The sequence below is a fragment of the Rhineura floridana genome, chromosome 11 (genome assembly GCF_030035675.1).
Source record: "Rhineura floridana isolate rRhiFlo1 chromosome 11, rRhiFlo1.hap2, whole genome shotgun sequence".
Taxonomy (NCBI): Eukaryota; Metazoa; Chordata; class Lepidosauria; order Squamata; family Rhineuridae; genus Rhineura; species Rhineura floridana.
Window position 1 is genome coordinate 66,355,493 of NC_084490.1, and position 22,644 is coordinate 66,378,136.

General features: G+C 40.0%; 1 protein-coding gene across 18 annotated transcripts in view; it reads left to right on the forward strand.

The window, feature by feature from the left end:
* FHOD3 (formin homology 2 domain containing 3) overlaps positions 1–22,644 on the forward strand; it is a 573,780-nt gene that overhangs the window by 524,366 nt on the left and 26,770 nt on the right. For all 18 annotated transcript variants that reach the window (XM_061588106.1, XM_061588108.1, XM_061588113.1 and 15 more), the window contains 2 exons: positions 6,016–6,206; positions 9,134–9,326. In XM_061588106.1, the coding sequence (XP_061444090.1) occupies positions 6,016–6,206; positions 9,134–9,326 (384 nt within the window). The remainder of the gene's footprint in view (positions 1–6,015; positions 6,207–9,133; positions 9,327–22,644) is intronic.

The following is a 22,644-nucleotide window of genomic DNA, read 5'->3' on the forward strand; positions in this document are numbered from 1 at the left end:
CTACCTCTGCCCTTAGTTAACGCTAACACAGGATTAAAAAAATTACTTATTAACCCCTATGCAACCAGTCTCCCTCTAGGATACACACCTTAACGTGGTGAGGGGGTTTGAGAGTGTTGAAGAAACTAAGAGCAATGCTGTCAGGAGTCTAGACCAAGAAGCTAGACTCCTAGCAGGGGCACCCAAGGCAGAATGGTCAAAGCTGAGACACCAGACTAAGATGCATCTAAACTCAGAGGAAGGCGATGGTAAACCACCTCTGAATATCTCTTACCACGAAAACCCTATGAACAGAGTATCCAAAATGCAACACGAGATAGTGCTGGAAGATGAGATCCCCAAGTCAGAAGGCACTCACCAAGCTACTGGGGAAGAACAAAGGACAAGTACCAATAGCGCTGTGACTAACGACGCAGCTGGGTCAAAGCCGAAAGGAAGCCCAGAGGCTGATGCGCACAGATGCAAAAGGAGAGTCCGGAGTTGTACAATGCACACAATAGGAACATAGAATGTGAGAAGCATGAACCAGGGAAAGTTAGAAATTGTCAAGCAAGAAATGGAATGCATCAACATTACAATACTTGGTGTGAGCAAACTAAGATGGACGGGAATGGGATATTTTCAATCAGGCAACTACAAAATATTATATGCAGGAAATGAGAAATTAAGAAGAAACAGGGTAGCTTTAATAGTGAGAAGTGATATAGCAAGAGCAATTAGGAGCTACAACGCAAGGTCTGAGCAAGTGATATCAATGAGATTAAACGGGAAACGTATCAACATAACCATCATCCAAGTCCAACGGCAAACACAGAAGAAGAGGAATTGGAGAGATTTTACGCAGAAGTACAGGACAGGAAGAAATTGATTACACACCAAAGAAGATCTGATAACCATGGGGGATTGGAATGCAAAAGTAGGGAACAGAGAAGAACTAGGAATTGTGGGGAAATGGGGCCTAGGAGACAGAAATGAAGCAGGAGAAAGACTTAATGAATTCTGTGAAGCCAATAATTTCTTTCTTGCGAACACATTTTTTGAGCAACCAAAAAGACGACTGTACACATGGACATCACCAAATGGTCAATATAGGAATCAAATTGATTATATAATTGGAAACAGAAGATGGAGAAGTACCATACTTTCTCCAAAAACAAGACCAGGAGCAGACTGTGGTACAGATCATGAACTGGTAATATCAAAAATCAGAGTAAAGCTAAAGAAGAACAACAAAGCAATTATAATGCCAAAATACAATTTAAATAACATCCCAGAAGCAAATAAAGATCAAAGAAGGAACAGGTTTGAGGCTTTAAACTTAGTTGACAGAGAACCAAAAGAACTATGGAATGAAGTCAGAGACGTTATCAGGGAAGAATGCAAAAAGACAATACCTCTAGTTAAAAAGAGAGAAAGACCTCAAAGGATGACTGAAGAAACTCTTAAAATGGGTAAAGAGAGAAGGAAAGCAAAAGCAAAAGGAGATAGAAACACGGTCAGAACCCTAAATGCAACAATACAGCGACTAGTATGTAGGGACAAAGAGAACTATTACAATATTTATTTATTTGTTGCACTTGTATACCGCCCCATAGCCGAAGCTCTCTGGGCGGTTTACAGCAACCAAAAACAAATATACAATTTAAAACGCATATTTTAAAAACAATTTAAAACACAATTTTAAAATTTAAAACAATTTAAAACACATGCTAAAATGCCTGGGAGAAGAGGAAAGTCTTGACCTGGTGCCGAAAAGATAACAGTGTTGGCACCAGGCGCACCTCGTCAACATGTTCATTCCATAATTTGGGGGCCACCACTGAGAAGGCCCTCTCCCTTGTTGCCACCGAGCTTCCCTCGGAGTAGGCACCCGGAGGAGGGCCTTGGATCTTGAACGTAGTGTACGCATGGGTTCGTATCGGGAGAGGTGTTCCATCAGGTATTGTGGTCCCAAGCCATGTAAGGCTTTATAGGTCAAAACCAGCACCTTGAATCAAGCTCGGAAACATACAGGCAGCCAGTGCAAGCGGGCCAGAATTGGTTTTATATGTTCGGACCATCTGGTCCCTGTTACCAATCTGGCTGCTGCATTTTGCACAAGCTGCAGTTTCCGAACTGTCTTCAAAGGCAGCCCCACATAGAGTGCATTGCAGTAATCTAATTTGGAGGTTACCAGAGCATGGACAACTGAAGCCAGGTTATCCCTGTCCAGATAGGGACGTAGTTGGGCCACCAACCGAAGTTGGTAGAAGGCACTCCATGCCACCAAGGCTACCTGAGCCTCAAGTGACAGAGATGGTTCTAGGAGAACCCCCAAGCTACGAACCTGCTCCTTCAGGGGGAGTGCAACTGTACAGTTACTGTATAGGAATAAAAGAGGACAACAAAAAGGGTAGAACAAGAGCCCTGTTCCAAAAGATTAGAGAAATGAAAGGGAAATTTAAACCAAGAGTAGGGATGTTGAAGAATCAACAGGGGAACACACTGACTGACCGAGATGAAATGAAAGGAAGATGGAAGCAATACACTGAAGAATTCTATAAAAGAGATGCCAGGATGACAGATTCATTCACAGAGGAATGTATGATGAAGAACCAGAAATTTTAGAATGCGAGGTCAAAGCTGCTCTTAAAATTCTTGGAAGAAACAAATCACCAGGAATAGACGGCATACCAATAGAGTTGCTACAAGCTACTGAGACTGAATCTGTCCAGATTTTGACAAAAATCTGTCAAGAAATATGGAACACAAAACAATGGCCCACAGACAGGAAGCTTTCCATATGCATCCCAATTCCAAAGAAAGGGGATCCCAGGGAATGCAGTAATCATCGAACTATTGCCTTAATATCCCATGCAAGTAAAGTAATGCTCAAGATTCTACAACAAAGGCTCTTACCATATATGGAACAAGAAATGCCAGACATCCAAGCTGGATTTAGAAAGGGAAGAGGCACCAGAGATCATATCGCCAACATACATTGGATAATGGGACGAAGGAATTTCCAAAGAAAATCACCCTGTGCTTTATAGATTACAGCAAAGCCTTTGACTGTGTAGATCATGAAAAACTATGGAATGCTTTAAAAGAAATGGGGGTGCCACAGCATCTGATTGTCCTGATGCGCAACCTGTACTCTGGACAAGAGGCTACTGTAAGGACAGAATATGGAGAAACCGATTGGTTCCCAATCAGAAAGGGTGTGAGGCAGGGCTGTATTTTATCACCCCATTTCTTTAATCTATACACAGAACATATCATACGGAAAGCAGGATTGGACTAAGATGAAGGAGATGTGAAAATTGGAGGGAGAAACATCAATAATTTAAGATATGTAGACAATACCATACTCTTAGCAGAAACCAGTAATGATTTGAAACAAATGCTGATGAAAGTTAAAGAGGAAAGCACAAAAGCAGGACTATAGCTGAACATCAAGAAGACTAAAGTAATGTCAACAGATTTATGTAACTTTACAGTTGACAATGAGGACATTGAACTTGTCAAGGATTATCAATACCTTGGCACAGTCATTAACCAAAATGGAGACAATAGTCAAGAAATCAGAAGAAGGCTAGGACAGGGGAGGGCAGCTGTGAGAGAACTAGAAAAGGTCCTCAAATGCCAAGATGTATGACTGAACACTAAAGTCAGGATCATTCAGACCGTGGTATTCCTGATCTCTATGTATGGATGTGAATGTTGGACAGTGAAAAAAGTGGATAAGAGAAAAATCAACTAATTTGAAATGTGGTGTTGGAGGAGAGCTTTGTGGATACCATGGACCCCAAAAAAGACAAATAATTGGGTGTTAGAAGAAATTAAAGCAGAACTATCACTAGAAGCTAAAATGATGAAACAGTTTATCATACTTTGGACACATCATGAGAAGACATGATTCATTAGAAAACACCATAATGCTGGGAAAAACAGAAGGGAGTAGAAAAAGAGGAAGGCTAAACAAGAGATGAATTGATTCCATAAAGGAAGCCACAGACCTGAACTTACAAGATCTGAACAGGGTGGTTCATGACAGATGCTCTTGGAGGTCACTGATTCACAGAGTCTCCATAACTCATAGGCGACTTGGAGTCACATAACAACAACAACATGCAACCAGTTCTCTGCATGGTTTCCTTTTCCTGTACTAATACTGTGGCGAAATAGTAAAAATAAAACCTCAAAAAAGTTCTTAAAATACTGAACTGTTTCAGAATCATCTTGAATATATTAAAGAGAAGGAGTTTAGACCTTCCTGATTCTTGTCCTCCACAAATTAAATCCCCCACCTTGTCGAAATCAGAACCAGTGCCCCTGATATGAGGGTGCTGCATTTATCCGCCTCATTTCACAGAATTATAGCTTTAACACCTGTAAGTAATAGTGTTTTATTAGTGCTATTATTCCTATCATTTTCTAAAAAGGGATTTGCCCATATTTTGCCCAAGTTATTTAGTAAAGATGGCCTGTATTCGGTAATCTAGTTAGTACAATGACAAAATTAAAGTGTACGGTCGCAACCTGAGCATATCTGCTGTTTCACCTAATGTGTACTTCTGTGTAGTTAAATCACCAAGAACTCCCTGTGTTTAGCAACATAAACTAAACTGTAGAGCTCTGCCATTTAAGCACCTTTTATGGTTAATGAACATGAGAGCCAACATCTCGTTTACTTTATTAAGGAATTTATTGGCTTCCTCTACATTAAGCTTTACTTGTAGCAGTTGCACTGTGTTGATACAAGACTTTTAAAGTTCAAGAGATATTTTTTTTACACAGATGTAATTCTACTTATTCAAAAAGAGCTATAAGGATTAACTTCAGTAAATAAAACTTAAGAAAAATAATTAAATTTTGGTTAGTGGTGGCACTGAAGTTCAAAATCACCTAACTCACAATACTAACTTGTCTGCACTGTGAACTGAGCATCATCTCACCCAAAACTTTTTCAGCTCAAATTGTAATCTAAGCAGTTTCACTCCCTTTCATCTCCCTGGTGCCTGGAACACTGCAAGAACAGCATTCTGGACTGCAGGGATCCTGGGAAATCTAATTTTCCTAAGGCTATTACTATAGAGATCAGGCACTCTCGAATCTACATATTCCAGGGCTTCTTGTATTTGGGATACTGCTTGCTGCACCTTTAAGCACCAGTGAGGGGGTAATGGCAGCATCTCAGAGCTCTATCAAGACCTTTCCTTGCCACCACTGTCAGCAGGCCAGGAAAGTGGGTAGGGAAAGGGGGTAATTGAACAGACTATTATATTGGCAGCCATATACTAGAGAGACTGACAACTTGGCTCTACAGCTATCAGCCCAAGCTAGTCTCAAGAACACAGTCCAAATGAGCCAGAAGGATATTTATGTTGGGATCCCAGATATTGGAGGAGGGACTGGTATCTTCAGGCAAACAGTCTGATGGAAAACTGAAAATATATCCAGTTCTCTAGGTGAGGAAAGATAGGGAAGCAAATAAGGTGGTTTCAACAGGAGGAGCTAGACCAAAAAAAGAGAGAGGCACAAAACCCAGCAGCCATACTGCCCTCGCAGCTTAGTCCTCTGATGCAAAACCTGCCTGGGTTTCTCTGGTGACTTGCTTGGCAGCCAGTCAGACTTTCAGCTAGTCGCAAGCAACAAATGGGACTGAGGCACTGGAACAAACAGGGCCTGAAATGTCCAGCCAAGGAGGCTGATTCTGACAGTAAGAATGTCTGGGCTGTTACTAAACTCTAAAGTGTTCAGTAGTAGCTTCTTGTCTACTGACTGATATTCGTACATAGGTTTCAACCACAAGCAAGCAGCAAAACAGAATGTTTATTGAGCTCTGGTGAACTCTCATATATGGTTAGTGGACTGCTTTGGGTTTGGGGTCAGATAGTAAAGGTGTAGAACTTGAATGTGATGGAAAACAAAATACTTCCTTAGTTAAATCACACACTAATAATGTATTACTGTATATATACCAATCATCATATATACCAGCTATATACTAATACTTTTTTTCATTTTTTTCAGGTTGACTTTGAACAACTTCGGGACAACTTATGTCAAATGGAGAAACGGTGCAAAGCATCATGGGATCACCTGAAGGCCATAGCAAAGCATGAAATGAAACCAACTCTAAAGCAAAAAATGTCTGAGTTCCTTAAAGACTGTGCAGAAAGAATAATAATTTTAAAAATTGTCTATAGAAGAATAATTAACAGGTAAAGCACCATGGCGTCATATGGCTAATACACCATTAAAATGTCTCCTAAAAAATGATGTATCAAGCTGTCTGGGTGGGCTGGAAATTTGTTGAGTAGTATGATCATTCGTGCAAATTAATTTTTGAACAAGTTTTTAGGAAAACTGAGATGAAGTCCATTGCACAAATAGGCTCATAATTGGGCTTGGGGGGGGAAGTATTTCATCTAAAAATCAGAAGATAGCTTGATTTATCCCTCTTGTGTGCCTAAGAAGTTTCTGTTGCATCCCTAATGACAACTTTTGGAGCACAACAGAATCTAGTTCTTCCCCACCCTCAATGAGCCTTGCTCCCTTCCTACCACCTGCCACCTGCCCACTTAACTTCCTTGCTACTTCTCTCCTCCCATGGCAGAAGTAGCAAGCCATGGCACCTGGCATGTTCCTCTGGCTGCAAACCAGGTGTCAGAGATCTAGAGAAGAACGATCAGGTCATAATGCTTTCCTCATATTTGAGGTGAGCATGGAGATTCATGGAGATTTGCGTTTCTGGACCAGATATTAGGAAACTCATGGCATCACTGTTTTTTCCTAAATGGTTTTCTGCAACTGTTGATTTCATTGGAATGTAAACTTCAGTCTTTTCATTACAGTCTAGTATGCCACCTTTTTTCATCATTCTCCCCTTTTCAGCAATCCATTATGGCACATGAATTACAGCTTTACACTTAGGAGCGGACAAGGAAGTAAACTAATGAAACTTATTTTTGTGCATCTGCACATACTTCAAACAAATTTTCTTCATGAGGCCTCAGCTCACGTACAAACCCTGATTTTGGATGTGAAGATGTCTGTGCTCAGGACCAAACCCGATATTAGGCAGAGTGATGTGGCCCCCTCAGATGGTGGATGCTGCAGTACCGTGGTGGCAACAGCCTCTCTGACCATGCCTCCTGAGCCCCCTGTCATTGAATCTGTGGGTGCCACACAGCCTGCTCTGTGCCCCACAAAATAGCCTGTAGCCTTCAGAAGGTAAAATGATTTCCTTTGCCTCAGACAGTAAAATAATTTGGACTTTGCCTGTCTGTGCAATTTGTACTGATTCTTTCACAGTCAACATGAAGATTCTCAATTGCACGGCCGTATATGAACATGTTGAAATCCAATTCACTTTGGCAGTGTTCATAGTTAAGGAAATAGTCTAACATATATCAGAACAAAATATATCCTTTCTTTCTTTAAGATTTTTGCCTTGTAGTGCAATCCTATGAATGATTTTTGGATATAATGTTGCTACTGTTTTCTGAGAAAGATTAAGGAATGTCATTTGTTATGCAGCCACCCAGTTTTACAGAGCAGTCCTGTGAGGCCTGGGAAGGTGTGGATTGGCTAGTTATCCACCTCATCCAGAGCCCTCTGCCGCATCATGCTGGCAAAGGCAGAACATGCCAGGGTGCAGGTTTCCCCCATTCCTACCCCCATTTCACTGTGCCAACTCCAGGGGGTTAAGATTGAAGCCTTAATCTATTTTCAGGGTGGTTTTTTTTTAATGTACTGGTGTTTTCTTTATTTATTTAGATCAAGTACCAAATTATGGATCTGGATTTCGAACTATTTGCTAGCATTCAGATTCAGACTTTTACCTGATCACATCACTCTACTTAATTAAGGGGACAAACTGCTGGGAATGTTTCCTACCAAAGCTCAGTTGACATGTATGACAAGAGCAAAGCCATGTTCATGTCTGGTGCAGCCATAATCATATTTCATCTGTGGGGAGAGACTATAGCTCAGTCTTTGTATGCAGAAGGTCCCATGTTAACCTGGAGAGCCACTGCCAGTGAGTGTAGACAGTACTGAGCTAGATGGACCAGTGATCTGACTCAGTACAAGGCAGCTTCTCATGTTCCTGTGTTTCTGCCGAAGAAAGAGTTTTCATACCTGTGGTTAGCCTGTAAATGTTCATCTTCCGTTGTCTAGACTTGTCCAAGCAAGTTGTTCTAACAGCCTCTTTGGTGTTTGTTTAGTAGATTTGTATATCCCTTTTCAACTAGAGTCCTCATCTCTTAGTGTGTAACTGCTGCTCCAAGCCCCACTGGAACAGTGATCAAACAACAAAATGACCATGCTAGGGGTGGAAGGATCAGTCACGCCTGGTTCTCCCCGTTTCACACTTTTCCAGTCTTAAATTCCGTTCTCCATATTTCTACAACAATCTGTGATTTTTTTTATTAAAAAAATCCTCATGAAAATTCTTCAGTATTTTAGTGCAAATGTCTCCTAATAAACCCATTTTGTATGCAGCTTTGACGAAGGTACACATTTTTGCAAGCAATTTGTCCTAATATAATGCATTCTGTTATTTTCATTAATATATTCATTTTTATGCACACTTTCCCCTAATATATGTATTTTTGTAAATATTGCCTGGTTGGAGAACTGCATCACAAACTTCTGTACGTGTGAATTTCAAAGGAAGGATTTGTTTTGGTTCCTACATTGTTTCAGAAAAGTGCACATTTGATAAATTTGGCTTTAAATGCAAACTGAATTGATTTTCTCCCCCATCCCTCTCCCAGGCCCACTGGAGCAGGATCTAGCATCAGATGTTCCTTCCCACAGGGCACTTGCTATAAGTTGGCTCTGTGGGAGGAAGGGAGGAAGTCTCAGAAACAATGCCAAAGTTAATTTTGAAAAAGCAGAAACACATACGGAACATACTTTAAAAACAGATCATTCACTTTATGCTTCTCTGACCAACTCTGTCCTGCTAAAAAAACTCTGTCAAGCTTAAGGTTTGCAATTTTCCCTAAAGTCTATAAAGCCATTTACCAACATCATGACATATTTCCTAAAATACCACTGCTGCAACATTTCTAGAGGGGTTGAAGCACTTTCTGTAACTTATTGGAGGAAAACTACAGATAACTCAATTCTGTTTTTCTAGGTTCCACTCCTTCTTGTTATTTATGGGCTATCCTCCTTATGCAATCCGTGAAGTCAACATCAATAAGTTCTGCAAGATTATTAGTGAATTTGCTCTGGAGTATCGCACCACCAGGGAGCGAGTTTTGCAACAGAAGCAGAAACGAGCCAACCACAGGGAAAGAAACAAAACCAGAGGGAAGATGATCACAGATGTAAGTGGCAAAGTAAATCTCATTGAGCAAAAATATATAATGTTTAGTTGTCAGCAAATGACATATTATAGATCCACTATTCCAACTGCTATCTTCTTATTTTTTTAAAGGAACTCTTCAGTGAAAATAGAAGGATGTGTTGCATCCCCAAGCAGTAGAACCTTTTAGCTCTTTTAGCCTTTGTACAACTATTCTGGAATCAGGGTACCATGAGCATATATACAGTAGATCCACTTTCTCAATCAGTACCCAAGCATATGTCAGAGTTTTGTGTATGTAGATCATACAGCTGGATTCCAACATCCAGCAAGATCAGGAATGAACCATGGGATCATGTGCTTTCTTCCCAGCAGCCCTTGACTCACCTCTCCCTTATATATTCCTTTCCTCACTGGTCTTAACCATGGTTGTGTTTATAATGATACCACCCGCATTAAATACCGTTAATGCTAGCCAGCTACCCATTTTTTAAAATCCCAATTAAGAATTGCTAACCCTGCTTAGCATTAACCACAGTTATTGTTGCTGATGATGTAACAACACAGCCATAGTAAAATCTAGCAAGGGAAGGGAATTGGGGCAGGAGAGGAAGGTACAGTGCTGGGGAGGAGTGCATAAACCTGCAGCCACTCCCAATTTTTTAACCATAATTATCAGGAATATGAAGGCATTCACGTGCACAGAGACAGAAGTCTCCACAAGCACATGGACTGGATTGTTGTGGCAGATAACAATAATTTTATCTTTTATATTGAGCATGTATTTATTTATTTATTTATTTTATTACATTTTTAGACCGCCCTATAGCAATAAGCTCCCAGGGCGGTGTACAGCATAATAAAACAGGTTAAAATACAAGTGGATGTAAATACAATACACAATAAAACATAATTAAAATTTTTCAATTTTCAATTCAAATTTTTAAATTTTAAAAAATTTTATTTCTCTTTTAGTGCTATTCTCAAACCACCTAACCCAGCCAGAGTTGCACTTCATTGAGCTTGACACTACTAACATCTGTGCTGGTACATGATAACGTATTAGAGAGTGGTTTCTGATGACTACTGATTATTTACAGATAACCACAAATATTATTTAACCATTTTTTAAAACAAATTCAAAGAATCTGGATTGTATGCAGCTAAATCCTACTCAGAGTAGACCTATTGAAAGTAATTAACCCAAGTTTGTCATGTCTATTAATTTCAATGGGTTTAGTCTGAGTAAGACTAGCAGTGCTCCGTACCCTGTTGGCACTAACTACATGTTAAGTAGCAGAAGGAACTTTTAGAAGTTGTTTGCACCCAACAGTATGCAAGTCCTGTTTCCAAACTCTGAATGGGAATTTAATGTAAGACAGCAGTGTGGGAGATATATTTTAAATAGCTGACCTCTTGTTTCACTTATAAACAATACAATTCCAATTTTCAGTTTTTTAATTGACTAAAAATAGGTCTGTGTGTCTAGTCTTAGAGGATGAGATTGAAATTAAAATTCTATTTTATGGAAGTTCTAATTCAAATTATTAATTTGAGACGGGTATTGATGTTACCTAATAAGAATTGCTTGGTGCATAGCCTGCTTTTATAAAAAATAAGATTACTGTTCTCTGTCAAGTGACCTTTAAAAATCCCCTAGGTCTTTTAAATCTTCTTTTAAGTTGATATGGTTTTGCTCAGTCCAAAAAAAGTTTAAAGAAGTGCCAGTACTTAATAAAAGTTTCCAGCTGTCTTCAAAAGCCAACTCTGCAGTCTCCATTAGATGTGAATGCTTTGTTACATATGGAGCTACCTCTGCCTGAGCTTTGGCATGGGCAGTTATATGGACTGATTAGTGGCATGGCCAAAATTACAGGCAAGCCAAGTAAAAAATAAAATAATCCATAGTAGTATAGTGGATCCAATTGGGCATGGGTTTAAATCACAGTCTCACTATCATTTGTACATCTTTCCTGGCAATCATCTCTCAGACTCTGGAAATTTGACTCATACTGAATAACTTTCAAACGGTATTGTTATTACACAAGAATTGTTTTCTTTTAAAACCAGTATCCCATTAAGAAACTGGACTTTCTGTATTTTTCATCATACTGTATACATTTGGCAAAACACCATTGCCCATAATGAAGTGCAGAGCAGTGGGTGGACAATCTAGCATTGATTGTAGTAAGAACCTTCTCCTGCATCCATGTGGTATGCTTGTTTATCTTCTGTTTCTTTAAATACGTTTATGTGTGTGTGTGTGTCTATACACATACATATATGTATATATCTTATACTGCCTTTTTGTAGTAATAGTCAAAATGTATATTATTTATTTATTTATATATTTATTTTATTTGATTTTTATACCGCCCAAAGCCAGAGGCTCTCAGGGCGGTGTACAGCATAAAGTAAATACAATACAAAAATACAATAAAATGACACTAAAAACACTAAAAACATACATTTTAAGCATTTAACAGCCTGGTATATATTAACAACAGTAAAATATGTTAAAATGCCTGGGAGAATAAAAAGGTTTTAACCTGGCGCCGAAAAGATAGAAGTGTAGGCGCCAGGCGCACCTCGTCGGAAAGACTATTCCATAGTTCGGGGGCCACCACTGAAAAGGCCCTAGATCTCATTACAACCCTCCGAGCCTCTCTGTGAGTTGGAGCTCGGAGGAGGGCCTTTGATGTTGACCGTAGTGAATGGGTAGGTTCATATCAAGAGAGGCGTTCCGCTAGGTATTGTGGTCCCGCATATTAAACACATATGTATATTAAATGTGTAGTTAAAGTAGTACAGTAATACAATTATAATCTAATTATGCAGAGCAAATTTGACTCTAGAATAATAACATGGGTATCTATCAGACATTTGAGAAAATAATCAAGTCAATCCAAACATTTATTCTTTGACTTTGCATCTCATCCTTTTTATAAGAAGCTCAGTGTGGCTGGCTATTTAAAGCATTTTAACTCTGCTGTTCAGCCAAAAAGGCAACTTCTCCCAGAGCAAATCAACAATAATTGTGCAACCTGAATTTGCCGGGATGCGAGTGAATCCCACTTGAAAATAGCAAGAGTCTGCAAGCACCCCGAGGGAGTGATTTGCACAAAGCCACTCACTGAGGTTCATAACTTGAGTGTAGATTTAAACTAGAATGTCCTGGACACAAGCTGCATATCCCCGCCACTACTTCACACTTTATTGTTTGAACTGAAATCAGTGGAATGTCCTTACATAGGAGACATATTAGCGGCACAGGCAATATTGATGAGTCTCCAGGGCAAAGTAAGAAAACAGGCAGAACAGTTATGAGGTGGTGGGTAAGATTCCATGACAGAAAAACCACCACTTCCTGAGTCCTCCTTGCTCGCAGTGGCCAGGGTGGAAGGCAGGGTGGATTTTTTTCTCTCTCCTCACCCTTTTAAAATGTTTTGTTCCCATTGACACTAAGGCGTACACCAACTCCCATGCTGGCATACTTTTTAAGCCTTTCTAGGTGTGTGTCTTGGATCTGCCCAATCCAAGGCCTCCTCCAACACACTCCTGGAATGCCCTGATTTTTTGCCCACCACCTGCAGAGCACTGTTGGTGGTACAGCAGTGGCAGGGGTCCTGCGATCTGTGTCATCACCTGTGTGAGAGGGGGAATTCGCAGGGGCAAAGAGGAACAGCTGCCACATGGCACCGCTCCCACCTCAACCTCCACCCATTGTGGCTGGTGAGAGCTTGCAGTGGCCAGGGAGGCCATGCAGCATTGCAAGATCTCAGCAGCTCAAATCTTGTGAAATCCAGAATTTCCAAATGTCATACGATTTGATGACAGGATTTGCAGGGCCATAGAAAAGGCCCCACAGACATGGTCCAGCCTCAGTCCAGCCAGAAAGGGTCGGTACGATTTACCCACCTTTGCTTGCAGGGTTATCCCAGGTTTCATCTAGTCAATCGTTTAAGGGCCATGAAGGAATTTCATACCATTTCTGATTGACTGCAGGATGGCATGCTTTTTGCCTTCCTTGGAGTTTTTTAGGGTGTTGTGTGTGTGTTTGAAAAGGAATTTTATCACCCATGCATACCTGATCTTTTTGTCTCAGCTTAAGGGGTGGGTAAAAAGGTTGAGAGCAGGGAGATCACAACCATCAGGGGGAAAGGAGGATGCCTTGGTCATGATTGACAGAGACAGGGGCCTACCAGGTCAGGGCATGGGGACTTGGTTTAACACCACCTCACAGTCTTTGGGGAAATGACAGGTGGAGCTGGCCTTAATCTAAACCAAATGATCCTGCTCTGGACTTCTCCCTAGGCAGGGCACGCAAGTATGCTCAAGAATGCCCATGGGGTACCACTGCATGGAAAGCCAGGCAATCCCCCTACGTGAAACAAGGAGCTAGATAGCAATGCCATCTCTCTTCCAACAGTTTTATTGTTCTCCATTTTAATTGACCCTCCAATTCTAATTGATTGGAAATCCAACAAAGTTCTGCCCATTTTACTGTATGTCTTTCAACTTATTTGCTGTCCACAGTGCCTCTTTCCGTCACTGCATCAGGGAGGCCTCCAGCCAGAAAGGATATTGGTTCACGGTATCCAACAGGCCCTCAGCTGCTCTCCCAGGGAGCTTAGGATTGCTTCCTTAAACAATGACATGTTTATTGAGGGAAAACACATGAAATCAGGCATGAAAGGAAAAAATTTGTGAAGCAACTTGCTAACTTCATTAATCACTGTTACAGCTTTAAATATTATTGGCTAATGGAAGAGAGTCCCAGAAAAAATATTTATTTTAATTCAAAGAGACAGTCTTTTAGCCTCAATAAAATGACCAAGCTGACTGTATTCTAATAGACAAATTACCTGTAAAGTTGTTCTCCCAAGTGGAAAAACAACTACTTATCTCTAGGACACCATTGGCAACGTGGTGAGATTTTTAAAAACACACAATTATATCCAAATTCCTGTTTAAACTTTTAACAAAATATCTCAAGTCTGAGCCAGATAGGCAAACAGATTATGCACTAATAAGCAAAAAACCTTGCAGTTTAAGAACGTACCTATAGCCCACAGATATTTCTATCAAACTTTAAAAAGCAGGGAAATTGGATAGCTATAATGAATGCACCAGGGGAGCAGGAGACCTGACCTCCTCTCTGAGATACTGCCCTACCAATTTGTCAAAATGCAAACACAATTTGGATTGGTCTTTCACAGTCCAATCCACTTCCTGTGTAGCTTGGAAGAATTTGATAACATGTGCCACTGAGCATATATCTGTGGGCTATAGATAAGTTCCTAAACTACAAGGTTTTTTGCCTATTAGTGAATTTCTCTGCTTTTTAATCCGGGAGGTAAGAAATGGGATCCTGTGCAAGGTTGCTGAGAATGGATGGATAATTTGCATGCTAATTGAGTTCAGTGTGATTTACTCCCCGGCAATCAGGCTTAGGATAGGTGAAACTGACCACAGGGGATGGGGAGGAGGAGGAGGGAGGCGAGGAAGGGCAGAGGGGAGGAGGGGGAGGGGAGCAAGCAGGAGGGGAGGGGAGGAGAAGGACTGGTTTGATCATTTGCATGTTTATTGAGTTCAGTGGGATTTACTTCCATGCAATCATGCTTAGGATAGGTAAAATTGATGGGGGAGGAGGGAGGGAGGGAGGGCTGGAGTGCGCAGGGGAGGAGGAAGAAGGAAGAGGGGAGGGGAGGAGGAAGGGAGAGTAAAGGGGAAGGAGTGGAAATGCAGGTCTGATTATTTGCATGCTTACTGAGTACTGATTTACTCCTATGCAGTCATGGTTAGGATAGGTAAAACTGACCATGGGAAAAGGGGTAGGAGTGGATTGGAGGGGGCAGAGGAAAGGAGAGGGGAGGGCAGGTTTGATCATTTGCATGCTTATAGAGTTCAATGGTATTTACTCCCGTGCAATCATGCTTAAGACAGGTAAAACTGACCAGGGGGAGGGGGAAGGGGAAGAAGGGGATTGGAAAGGGATGGGGATAGGGAGGGAGGGCAAAGGAAGGGGGAGGGAGGGGATAAGAAGGAGAACGGAGGGTGGGTTTGATCATTTGCATACTTTTTGTGTTCAGTGGGATTTATTTCTGTGCAATCACATTTGAAAATGGAAATGAACTGCCTTCAAGTCAATCCCGACTTATGGTGACCCTATGAATAGGGTTTTCATGGTAAACAGTATTCAGAGGTGGTTTTACCATTGCTTTCCCCTGAGGCTGAGAGGCAGTGACTGGCCCAAGGTCACCCAGTCAGCTTCATGGCTGTGTGGGGATTTGAACCCTGGTCTCCCAGGTCGTAATCCAACACTGACCTGGGGGAGGGGCAGGGAGGGGAGGGGGAGGGGAGGAGATTTGATGGGTGGGCACTGGGCAGTGGGGAAGCCCCTTTCCTTTCCAAAAGGAAAACATTGTGAACAGTATCATTGCTTTTCAGGGTTTCCCCCACCTTTTTATTCTACAGCAGGCACATGTAGCCTCCCACCCAAATTTAAGCCAAAGCTGTCCCTGGCCACATACACACCGGGCCTTTAATTCACTTTGGACAGTCATGGCTTCTCTCAAAGAATCCTGGGAAATGTAGTTAGTGAAGGGTGCTGAGAGTTGCGAGGAGACACCTTGTTTCCCTCACAGACCTTCAATCAGAGTGACTGACTGTTAAATCAGTCTGGCCACTGGAGTTCTCTCAGTGGAATAAGTCTCCTCTCAGCACCCTTCACAAACTACACTTCCCAGGATTCTTTAGGGGAAGCCATGACTGTCTCATGTGAAATCAATGTCTGGTGTGGGTGTGGCCCCCTGATTAGGCCAGTCCAGCAGCTGTGAGGCTTTTAGAACACTGACAGTCGGTTCTTACTGAGCATGCTCGACACTACCATTCAATTCAATGCAAAATTTATTAAATTAATTAAAAATCAGACAGGCATTTTTTAAACTATTAAACTGCAGAAGATGAAGGTCAGAGTATGGGGCAAGGTCAATATTAGGATTACAGGTACTCTGTGAATATGACTGATTTTTAATGAATTTCAACAGATTATGAGAACTCTCAGAGAAAAAAGTCCAAAAGGGCTCTGAGTTTCCCCCCCTCTCTTTTTAGACTTTGAACTCTCTGTTCTCTCTGACTGTTTTGTGTATCACCATGAAACTTGAGAGGGTTGTTAAGCAAGCGTTTCTGAGTTCAGGACTATAAGTTTTGTAAGGTTTTGTTTTGAAATGAGCTTATGGGAAGCCTCAGAATGGCATGGGGGGTATTTTCAATTTAACATTGCAGAATGTGAAAAATCCACACTGACTATAGTATACACTCACTCTCATGGCTGTATAATAATCACAGCTTGGAAAAGTTACATTTTTGAACTACAGCTCCCATCAGCCCCAGCCAGCATGGCCACTGGATTGGGCTGATGGGAGTTGTAGTTCAAAAAAGTAACTTTTCCAAGCTCTGATAATAATCGATAGCCTAAGCCTCTCCAGAAGGGTCCAGAATCTCAATGGGATACAGTGCAATACACCTATTTCTATTCACATGTGTTTGAATCACGTCAATAGATATAAATAGAGGCTGGCTATTCCAATCTGGCAGTTCCTCCACCTCCTGAGGAAAAGAATGTGGAGGCCAGAGTAGAATTTTTGCCTTTAAAAATTGATGGTTGACTCCAGAAATCAAACATTTGTCTTTATCTACTGCCACATTTCTATATCTCTGTCATAATATATATCCAGCATGTCATTAGAAGATTATTTCCATTACCATCTTGAAAGACAGGAACCTTTTCCCTGAAATTATATCAAAATCTGGCTTCCTCTTTCTTAACATATTTTTTCTTTGTCTTAATATCTATGGCAAAGGAGTACTGCTTTCTTCTTCTTTGTGTCCAACATTTTTCCACTAGACCACATTGAGGTTGCCATAGATAAAGAAAAAAATCTTTTCTCTAGTGAAAAATAAAACTGATTGCATTCTGAAACCACTCAACTCACTAATAATGAAACTTGTTACTGATCTTTGAAAGCCATTCTGGGAGTATTTTGTTTTGCTGAAGAGTGGGATAAGAATGCTTTAAATAAACTAAATAATAATATAATCCATATTTTTATCAAACAGACCCTTTTACTTGAAAGGATTTACTTGTGTCCCACTCCATCCCAAAAACACTGAGTTACTTGCTTTGATATTTACATTTTTTATTTCAAAAATAAAAAGATAACATACGTGAAGTGCATTGAACCCTCTGATAAATCATCATCTTCATTTATTGTTATTGTTGTTATTATCATTATCATTTTCATGCATTCTAAATGCAATCTGCTAGAAGCCAAGACTTGACTGTAGATCTTTTTTCGTTGATTCATTTTGCCAGAGTTTACTCAATAAATAGCAAATAACTGTTGAAACAGACAAATATCTGACAACAGTGCAAATCCATATGGTTTTTTAATTAGTTGATATAATGTATAAATTAGTAGAAACAAAAATATTTTACCTGCCCCGATTTACCTTTCAGTTTTCTGTCAGGAACGTCAGGCAGTTAAATATATATTGTTATTTTGTGAAAGGATATATTTTTACTGGCAATGAAAGGGCTTGCCATAATGAGAATGAGGAAATTGAGCATACCTACCGAGGTTTCATTGGAGAAGGGCTGGCTGTCTTTCAGTGTCGCTAGGCCCAAAGCAAAACAAACAGCTCCCTCATGGAACAAAACATACCCTTAAAAAGCAATGCTAGCATGCTGTCATTCATCTCCCCTACAGCTAATCTTTTTTACATCAAGTATGCTGCAAGCATTATGAAAGACAAAACAAATGAGTCTTTCATTTTTCATGGTGAATGTTTCTGGAACAAAAATGGATTAATTCAGATGAAATATCTGAACAAGACTTTGTTAATAATTGGGCTCAATTCAGCCAAAGTTAGAAATAACTGATGGCCAAACTAGATCTGATGTGAGACACATGAAATGTTTCCTATCTTTTCTTCCTCTCTCTCTTTTTTTTTTACAGTACTTCAGGTATTGGTGGGGGGGATCTGAATTTTATTTTAGCAAACATCTACTTCAAGGGGACTTTAAAACATTCCCTTTCGTCTAATTTCCCAATCAAGACAACTTCCAGCTTCTGGGGGAAAGACAGCTTAGATTATTTTGATTAGAGAAACAGCCCAAGGGAAAATGTTTTTGCACATCTTTGCTCCATGCCACTGCTTCAATCAAACTTGGAACATTTTGCTGTTACAGTAAAGTTTAAAGAACTATAAGGTGCAGGGCCAATGTCCTCTGTCAAGTGTCATGTCTCCAGTGCCCCAGGCGGGCCTACCACTAACACCCCTGTCCTGCTGTGCTAACATAAGAACAGAAGAAGAGCCTGCTGGATCAGGCCAGTGGCCCATCATGTTCTCACAGTTGCCCACCAGATGCCTATGGGAAGCCCACAAGCAGGACCTGAGTGCAACAGCACTCTCCCCTCCTGCAGTTTCCAGCACCTGGTATTCAGAAGCATACTGAATATACTCTATGTTATATTTTAGTCTATGTACGCCACCTAGAGTGGCCGTTAATTCGGCCAGATAGGAGGCCTAGAAATAAAATTTTATTATTATTATTATTATTACTGCCTCTGATCGTGAAGTACAGCCATCACAGCTAGCAGCCACTGATAGCCTTATCTTCCATGAATTTATATAATCCTCGTTTAAAGCCATCCAAGGTAGTGGCCATTACTGCCTCTTGTGGAATTGAATTCCATAGTTTAACTATGTGCTGTGTGAAGTGCTTTCTTTTGTTTGTCCGGAATTCTCCAACATTTATCATTTCACTTGGATGTGGTTAAAACAGATATTTGCTGGATTGGGCTCATCATCTTTGCAGAATAGGAAGATTTTAAATCAATATATATCACTGTCACTCCATCTAATAGTGAATTCAGTACCCCTGTGCCAAGAAGATTGGAGCAAGGTCACAAGAGACAAGGAGGCATTTGCATGCTGTGTGGGGGATGGGGGCTTGATGTTTGCAGAAGTACACAAAATAAAACAAATCAAAGGAAGGCAACCACTTTGAGAACCGAGCATGCTTAGAGGCCACCAAGAGCCTTGGAATACTGTACTTGAGCCACTCAGAGCTTATGCTATTCTACAGGAGGCTGTGAGGATACACTGCAATATTTTGTTGCAAGTCCCAGATACATTCTTTTTATTTAAATGTGTATTTATGCAAATTAAAAATATGAATGTCATTAGTAAAGAAACATGATATTAACAAGCCAATAGCTAATTAAACAGTTGACAATTAGCAATTTGGCAATTAATATTGCCAGGTAGTAAATTTATTTATTTATTTTTATTTATTTATTTTATTACATTTTTAAACCGCCCTATAGCAACAAGCTCTCAGGGCAGTGTACAAAAAGGTAAAAACAGATTAAAATACAAGTAAAATACAAGTAAACATGAGAACAATACGCTATAAAGAATATATAGACAAAATTAAGACAGAATGTTGTTGTTGTTGTTGTTGTTATGTGCCTTCAAGTCGATTACGACTTATGGCAATCCTATGAATCAGCGACCGCCAAGAGCATCTGTCATGAACCACCCTGTTCAGATCTTGTAAGTTCAGGTCTGTGGCTTCCTTTATGGAATCAATCCATCTCTTGCTGGGCCTTCCTCATTTTCTACTCCCTGCTGTTTTTCCCAGCATTATTGTCTTTTCTAGTGAATCATGTCTTCTCATGATGTGTCCAAAGTAGGATAACCTCAGTTTCATCATTTTAGCTTCTAGTGACAGTTCTGGTTTAATTTGTTCTAACACCCAATTATTTGTCTTTTTCGCAGTCCATGGTCTGCTCAAAGCTCTCCTCCAACACCACATTTCAAACAAGTTGATTTTTCTCTTATCAGCCTTTTCCACTGTCCAACTTTCACATCCATACATAGAGATCAGGAATACCATGGTCTGAATGATCCTTACTTTGGTGTTCAGTGATACATCTTTGCATTTGAGGACCTTTTCTAGTTCTCTCATAGCGGCCCTCCCCAGTCCTGTCCTTCTTCTGATTTTTTGACTATTGTCTCCATTTTGGTTAATGACTGTGCCAAGGTATTGATAATCCTTGGCAAGTTCAATGTCCTCATTGTCAACTTTAAAGTTACTTAAATCTTCTGTTGACATTAATTTAGTCTTCTTGAGGTTCAGCTGCAGTCCTGCTTTTGTGCTTTCCTCTTTAACTTTCATCAGCATTCATTTCAAATCATTACTGGTTTCTGCTAGTGGTATGGTATCGTCTGCATATCTTAAATTATTGATGTTTCTCCCTCCAATTTTCACATCTGTGTCATCTTGGTCCAATCCCGCTTTCCGATTGGGAACCAGTCGGTTTCTCCATATTCTGTCCTTACAGTAGCCTCTTGTCCAGAGTATAGGTTGCGCATCAGGACAATCAGATGCTGTGGCACCCCCATTTCTTTTAAAGCATTCCATAGTTTTTCATGATCTACACAGTCAAAGGCTTTGCTGTAATCTATAAAGCACAGGGTGACTTTCTTCTGAAATTCCTTCGTCTGTTCCATTATCCAACGTATGTTTGCTATATGATCTCTGGTGCCTCTTCCTTTTCTAAATCCAGCTTGGACGTCTGGCATTTCTTGCTCCATATATGGTAAGAGCCTTTGTTGTAGAATCTTGAGCATTACTTTACTTGCATGGGGTATTAAGGCAATAGTTCGATAATTACTGCATTCCCTGGGATCCCCTTTCTTTGGAACTAGGATATATATTGAATGCTTCCAGTCTGTGGGCCATTGTTTAGTTTTCCATATTTCTTGACAATTTTTTGTCAAAATCTGGACAGATTCAGTCTCAGTAGCTTGTAGCAACTCTATTGGTATGCCATCTATTCCTTGTGATTTGTTTCTTCCAGGTATTTTAAGAGCAGCTTTCACCTCACATTCTAAAATTTCTAGTTCATCATACGGTTCCTCCTTGAATGAATCTGTCATCCTGACATCTCTTTTATAGAGTTCTTCAGTGCGTTACTTCCATCTTCCTTTTATTTCATCTCGGTCAGTCAGTGTGTTCCCCTGTTGATTCTTCAACATCCCTGCTCTTGGTTTAAATTTCCCTTTCATTTCTCTAATCTTTTGGAATAGGACTCTTGTTCTTCCCTTTTTGTTGTCCTCTTCTATTTCTAGACAATAACCATTGTAATAGTTCTCTTTGTCCCTACGTACTTGTAGCTGTATTGTTATATTTAGGGTTCTGACCGTGTTTCTGTCTCCTTTTGCTTTTGCTTTTCTTCTCTCTTTAACCATTTTAAGAATTTCTTCAGTCATCCATTGAGGACTTTCTTTTTAACTAGAGGTATTGTCTTTTTGCATTCTTCCCTGATAACGTCTCTGACTTCACTCCATAGTTCTTCTGGTTCTCTGTCAATTAGGTTTAAAGACTCAAACCTGTTCCTTATTTGATCTTTATATGCTTATGGGATGTTATTTAAATTGTATTTTGGAATTATGATTGCTTTGTTGGTCTTCTTTAGCTTTACTCTGATTTTCTATATGACCAGTTCATTATCTGTACTGCAGTCTGCTCCTGGTCTTTCCTCCCCAGAAAGTATGGAACTTCTCCCTCTTTGTTGTTGTTGTTATGTGCCTTCAAGTCAATTATGACTTATGGCGACCCTATGAATCAGTGACCTCCAAGAGCATCTGTCCTGAACCACCCTGTTCAGATCTTGTAAGTTCAGTTCTGTCCACGTGTACAATTGTCTTTTCAGTTACTCAAAAAATGTGTTCGCAAGAAACAAATTATTGGCTTCACAGATTTCAATAAGTCTTTCTCCTGCTTCATTTCTGTCTCCTAGGCCCCATTTCCCCACAATTCCTAATTCTTCTCTGTTCCCTACTTTTGCATTCCAATCCTCTATGATTATCAGTACATCTTGTTTTGCTGTGTGATCAATTTCTTCCTGTACTTCTGCATAAAATCTCTCCATTACTCTTCTTCTGCGTTTGCCGTTGGAGTATAGACTTGGATGATGGTTATGTTAACAGGTTTCCCATTTAATCTCATTGATATCACTTGCTCAGACCTTGCGTTGTAGCTAATTGCTTTTGCTGCATCACTTCTCACTATTAAAGCAACCCCATTTCTTCTTAATAATAGTAATTCTTCTTAAAATAATTATAATTATAAATTATATAAATAATTATAATTATAAATTAATTAAAATAACTGACATTCTTAAAAATAGTAACAGGCAATTAAACAGTATATAAAATTAAATGCTAATAAGAAGAGCCAAATATAAATTTCATAGTTATTAGTA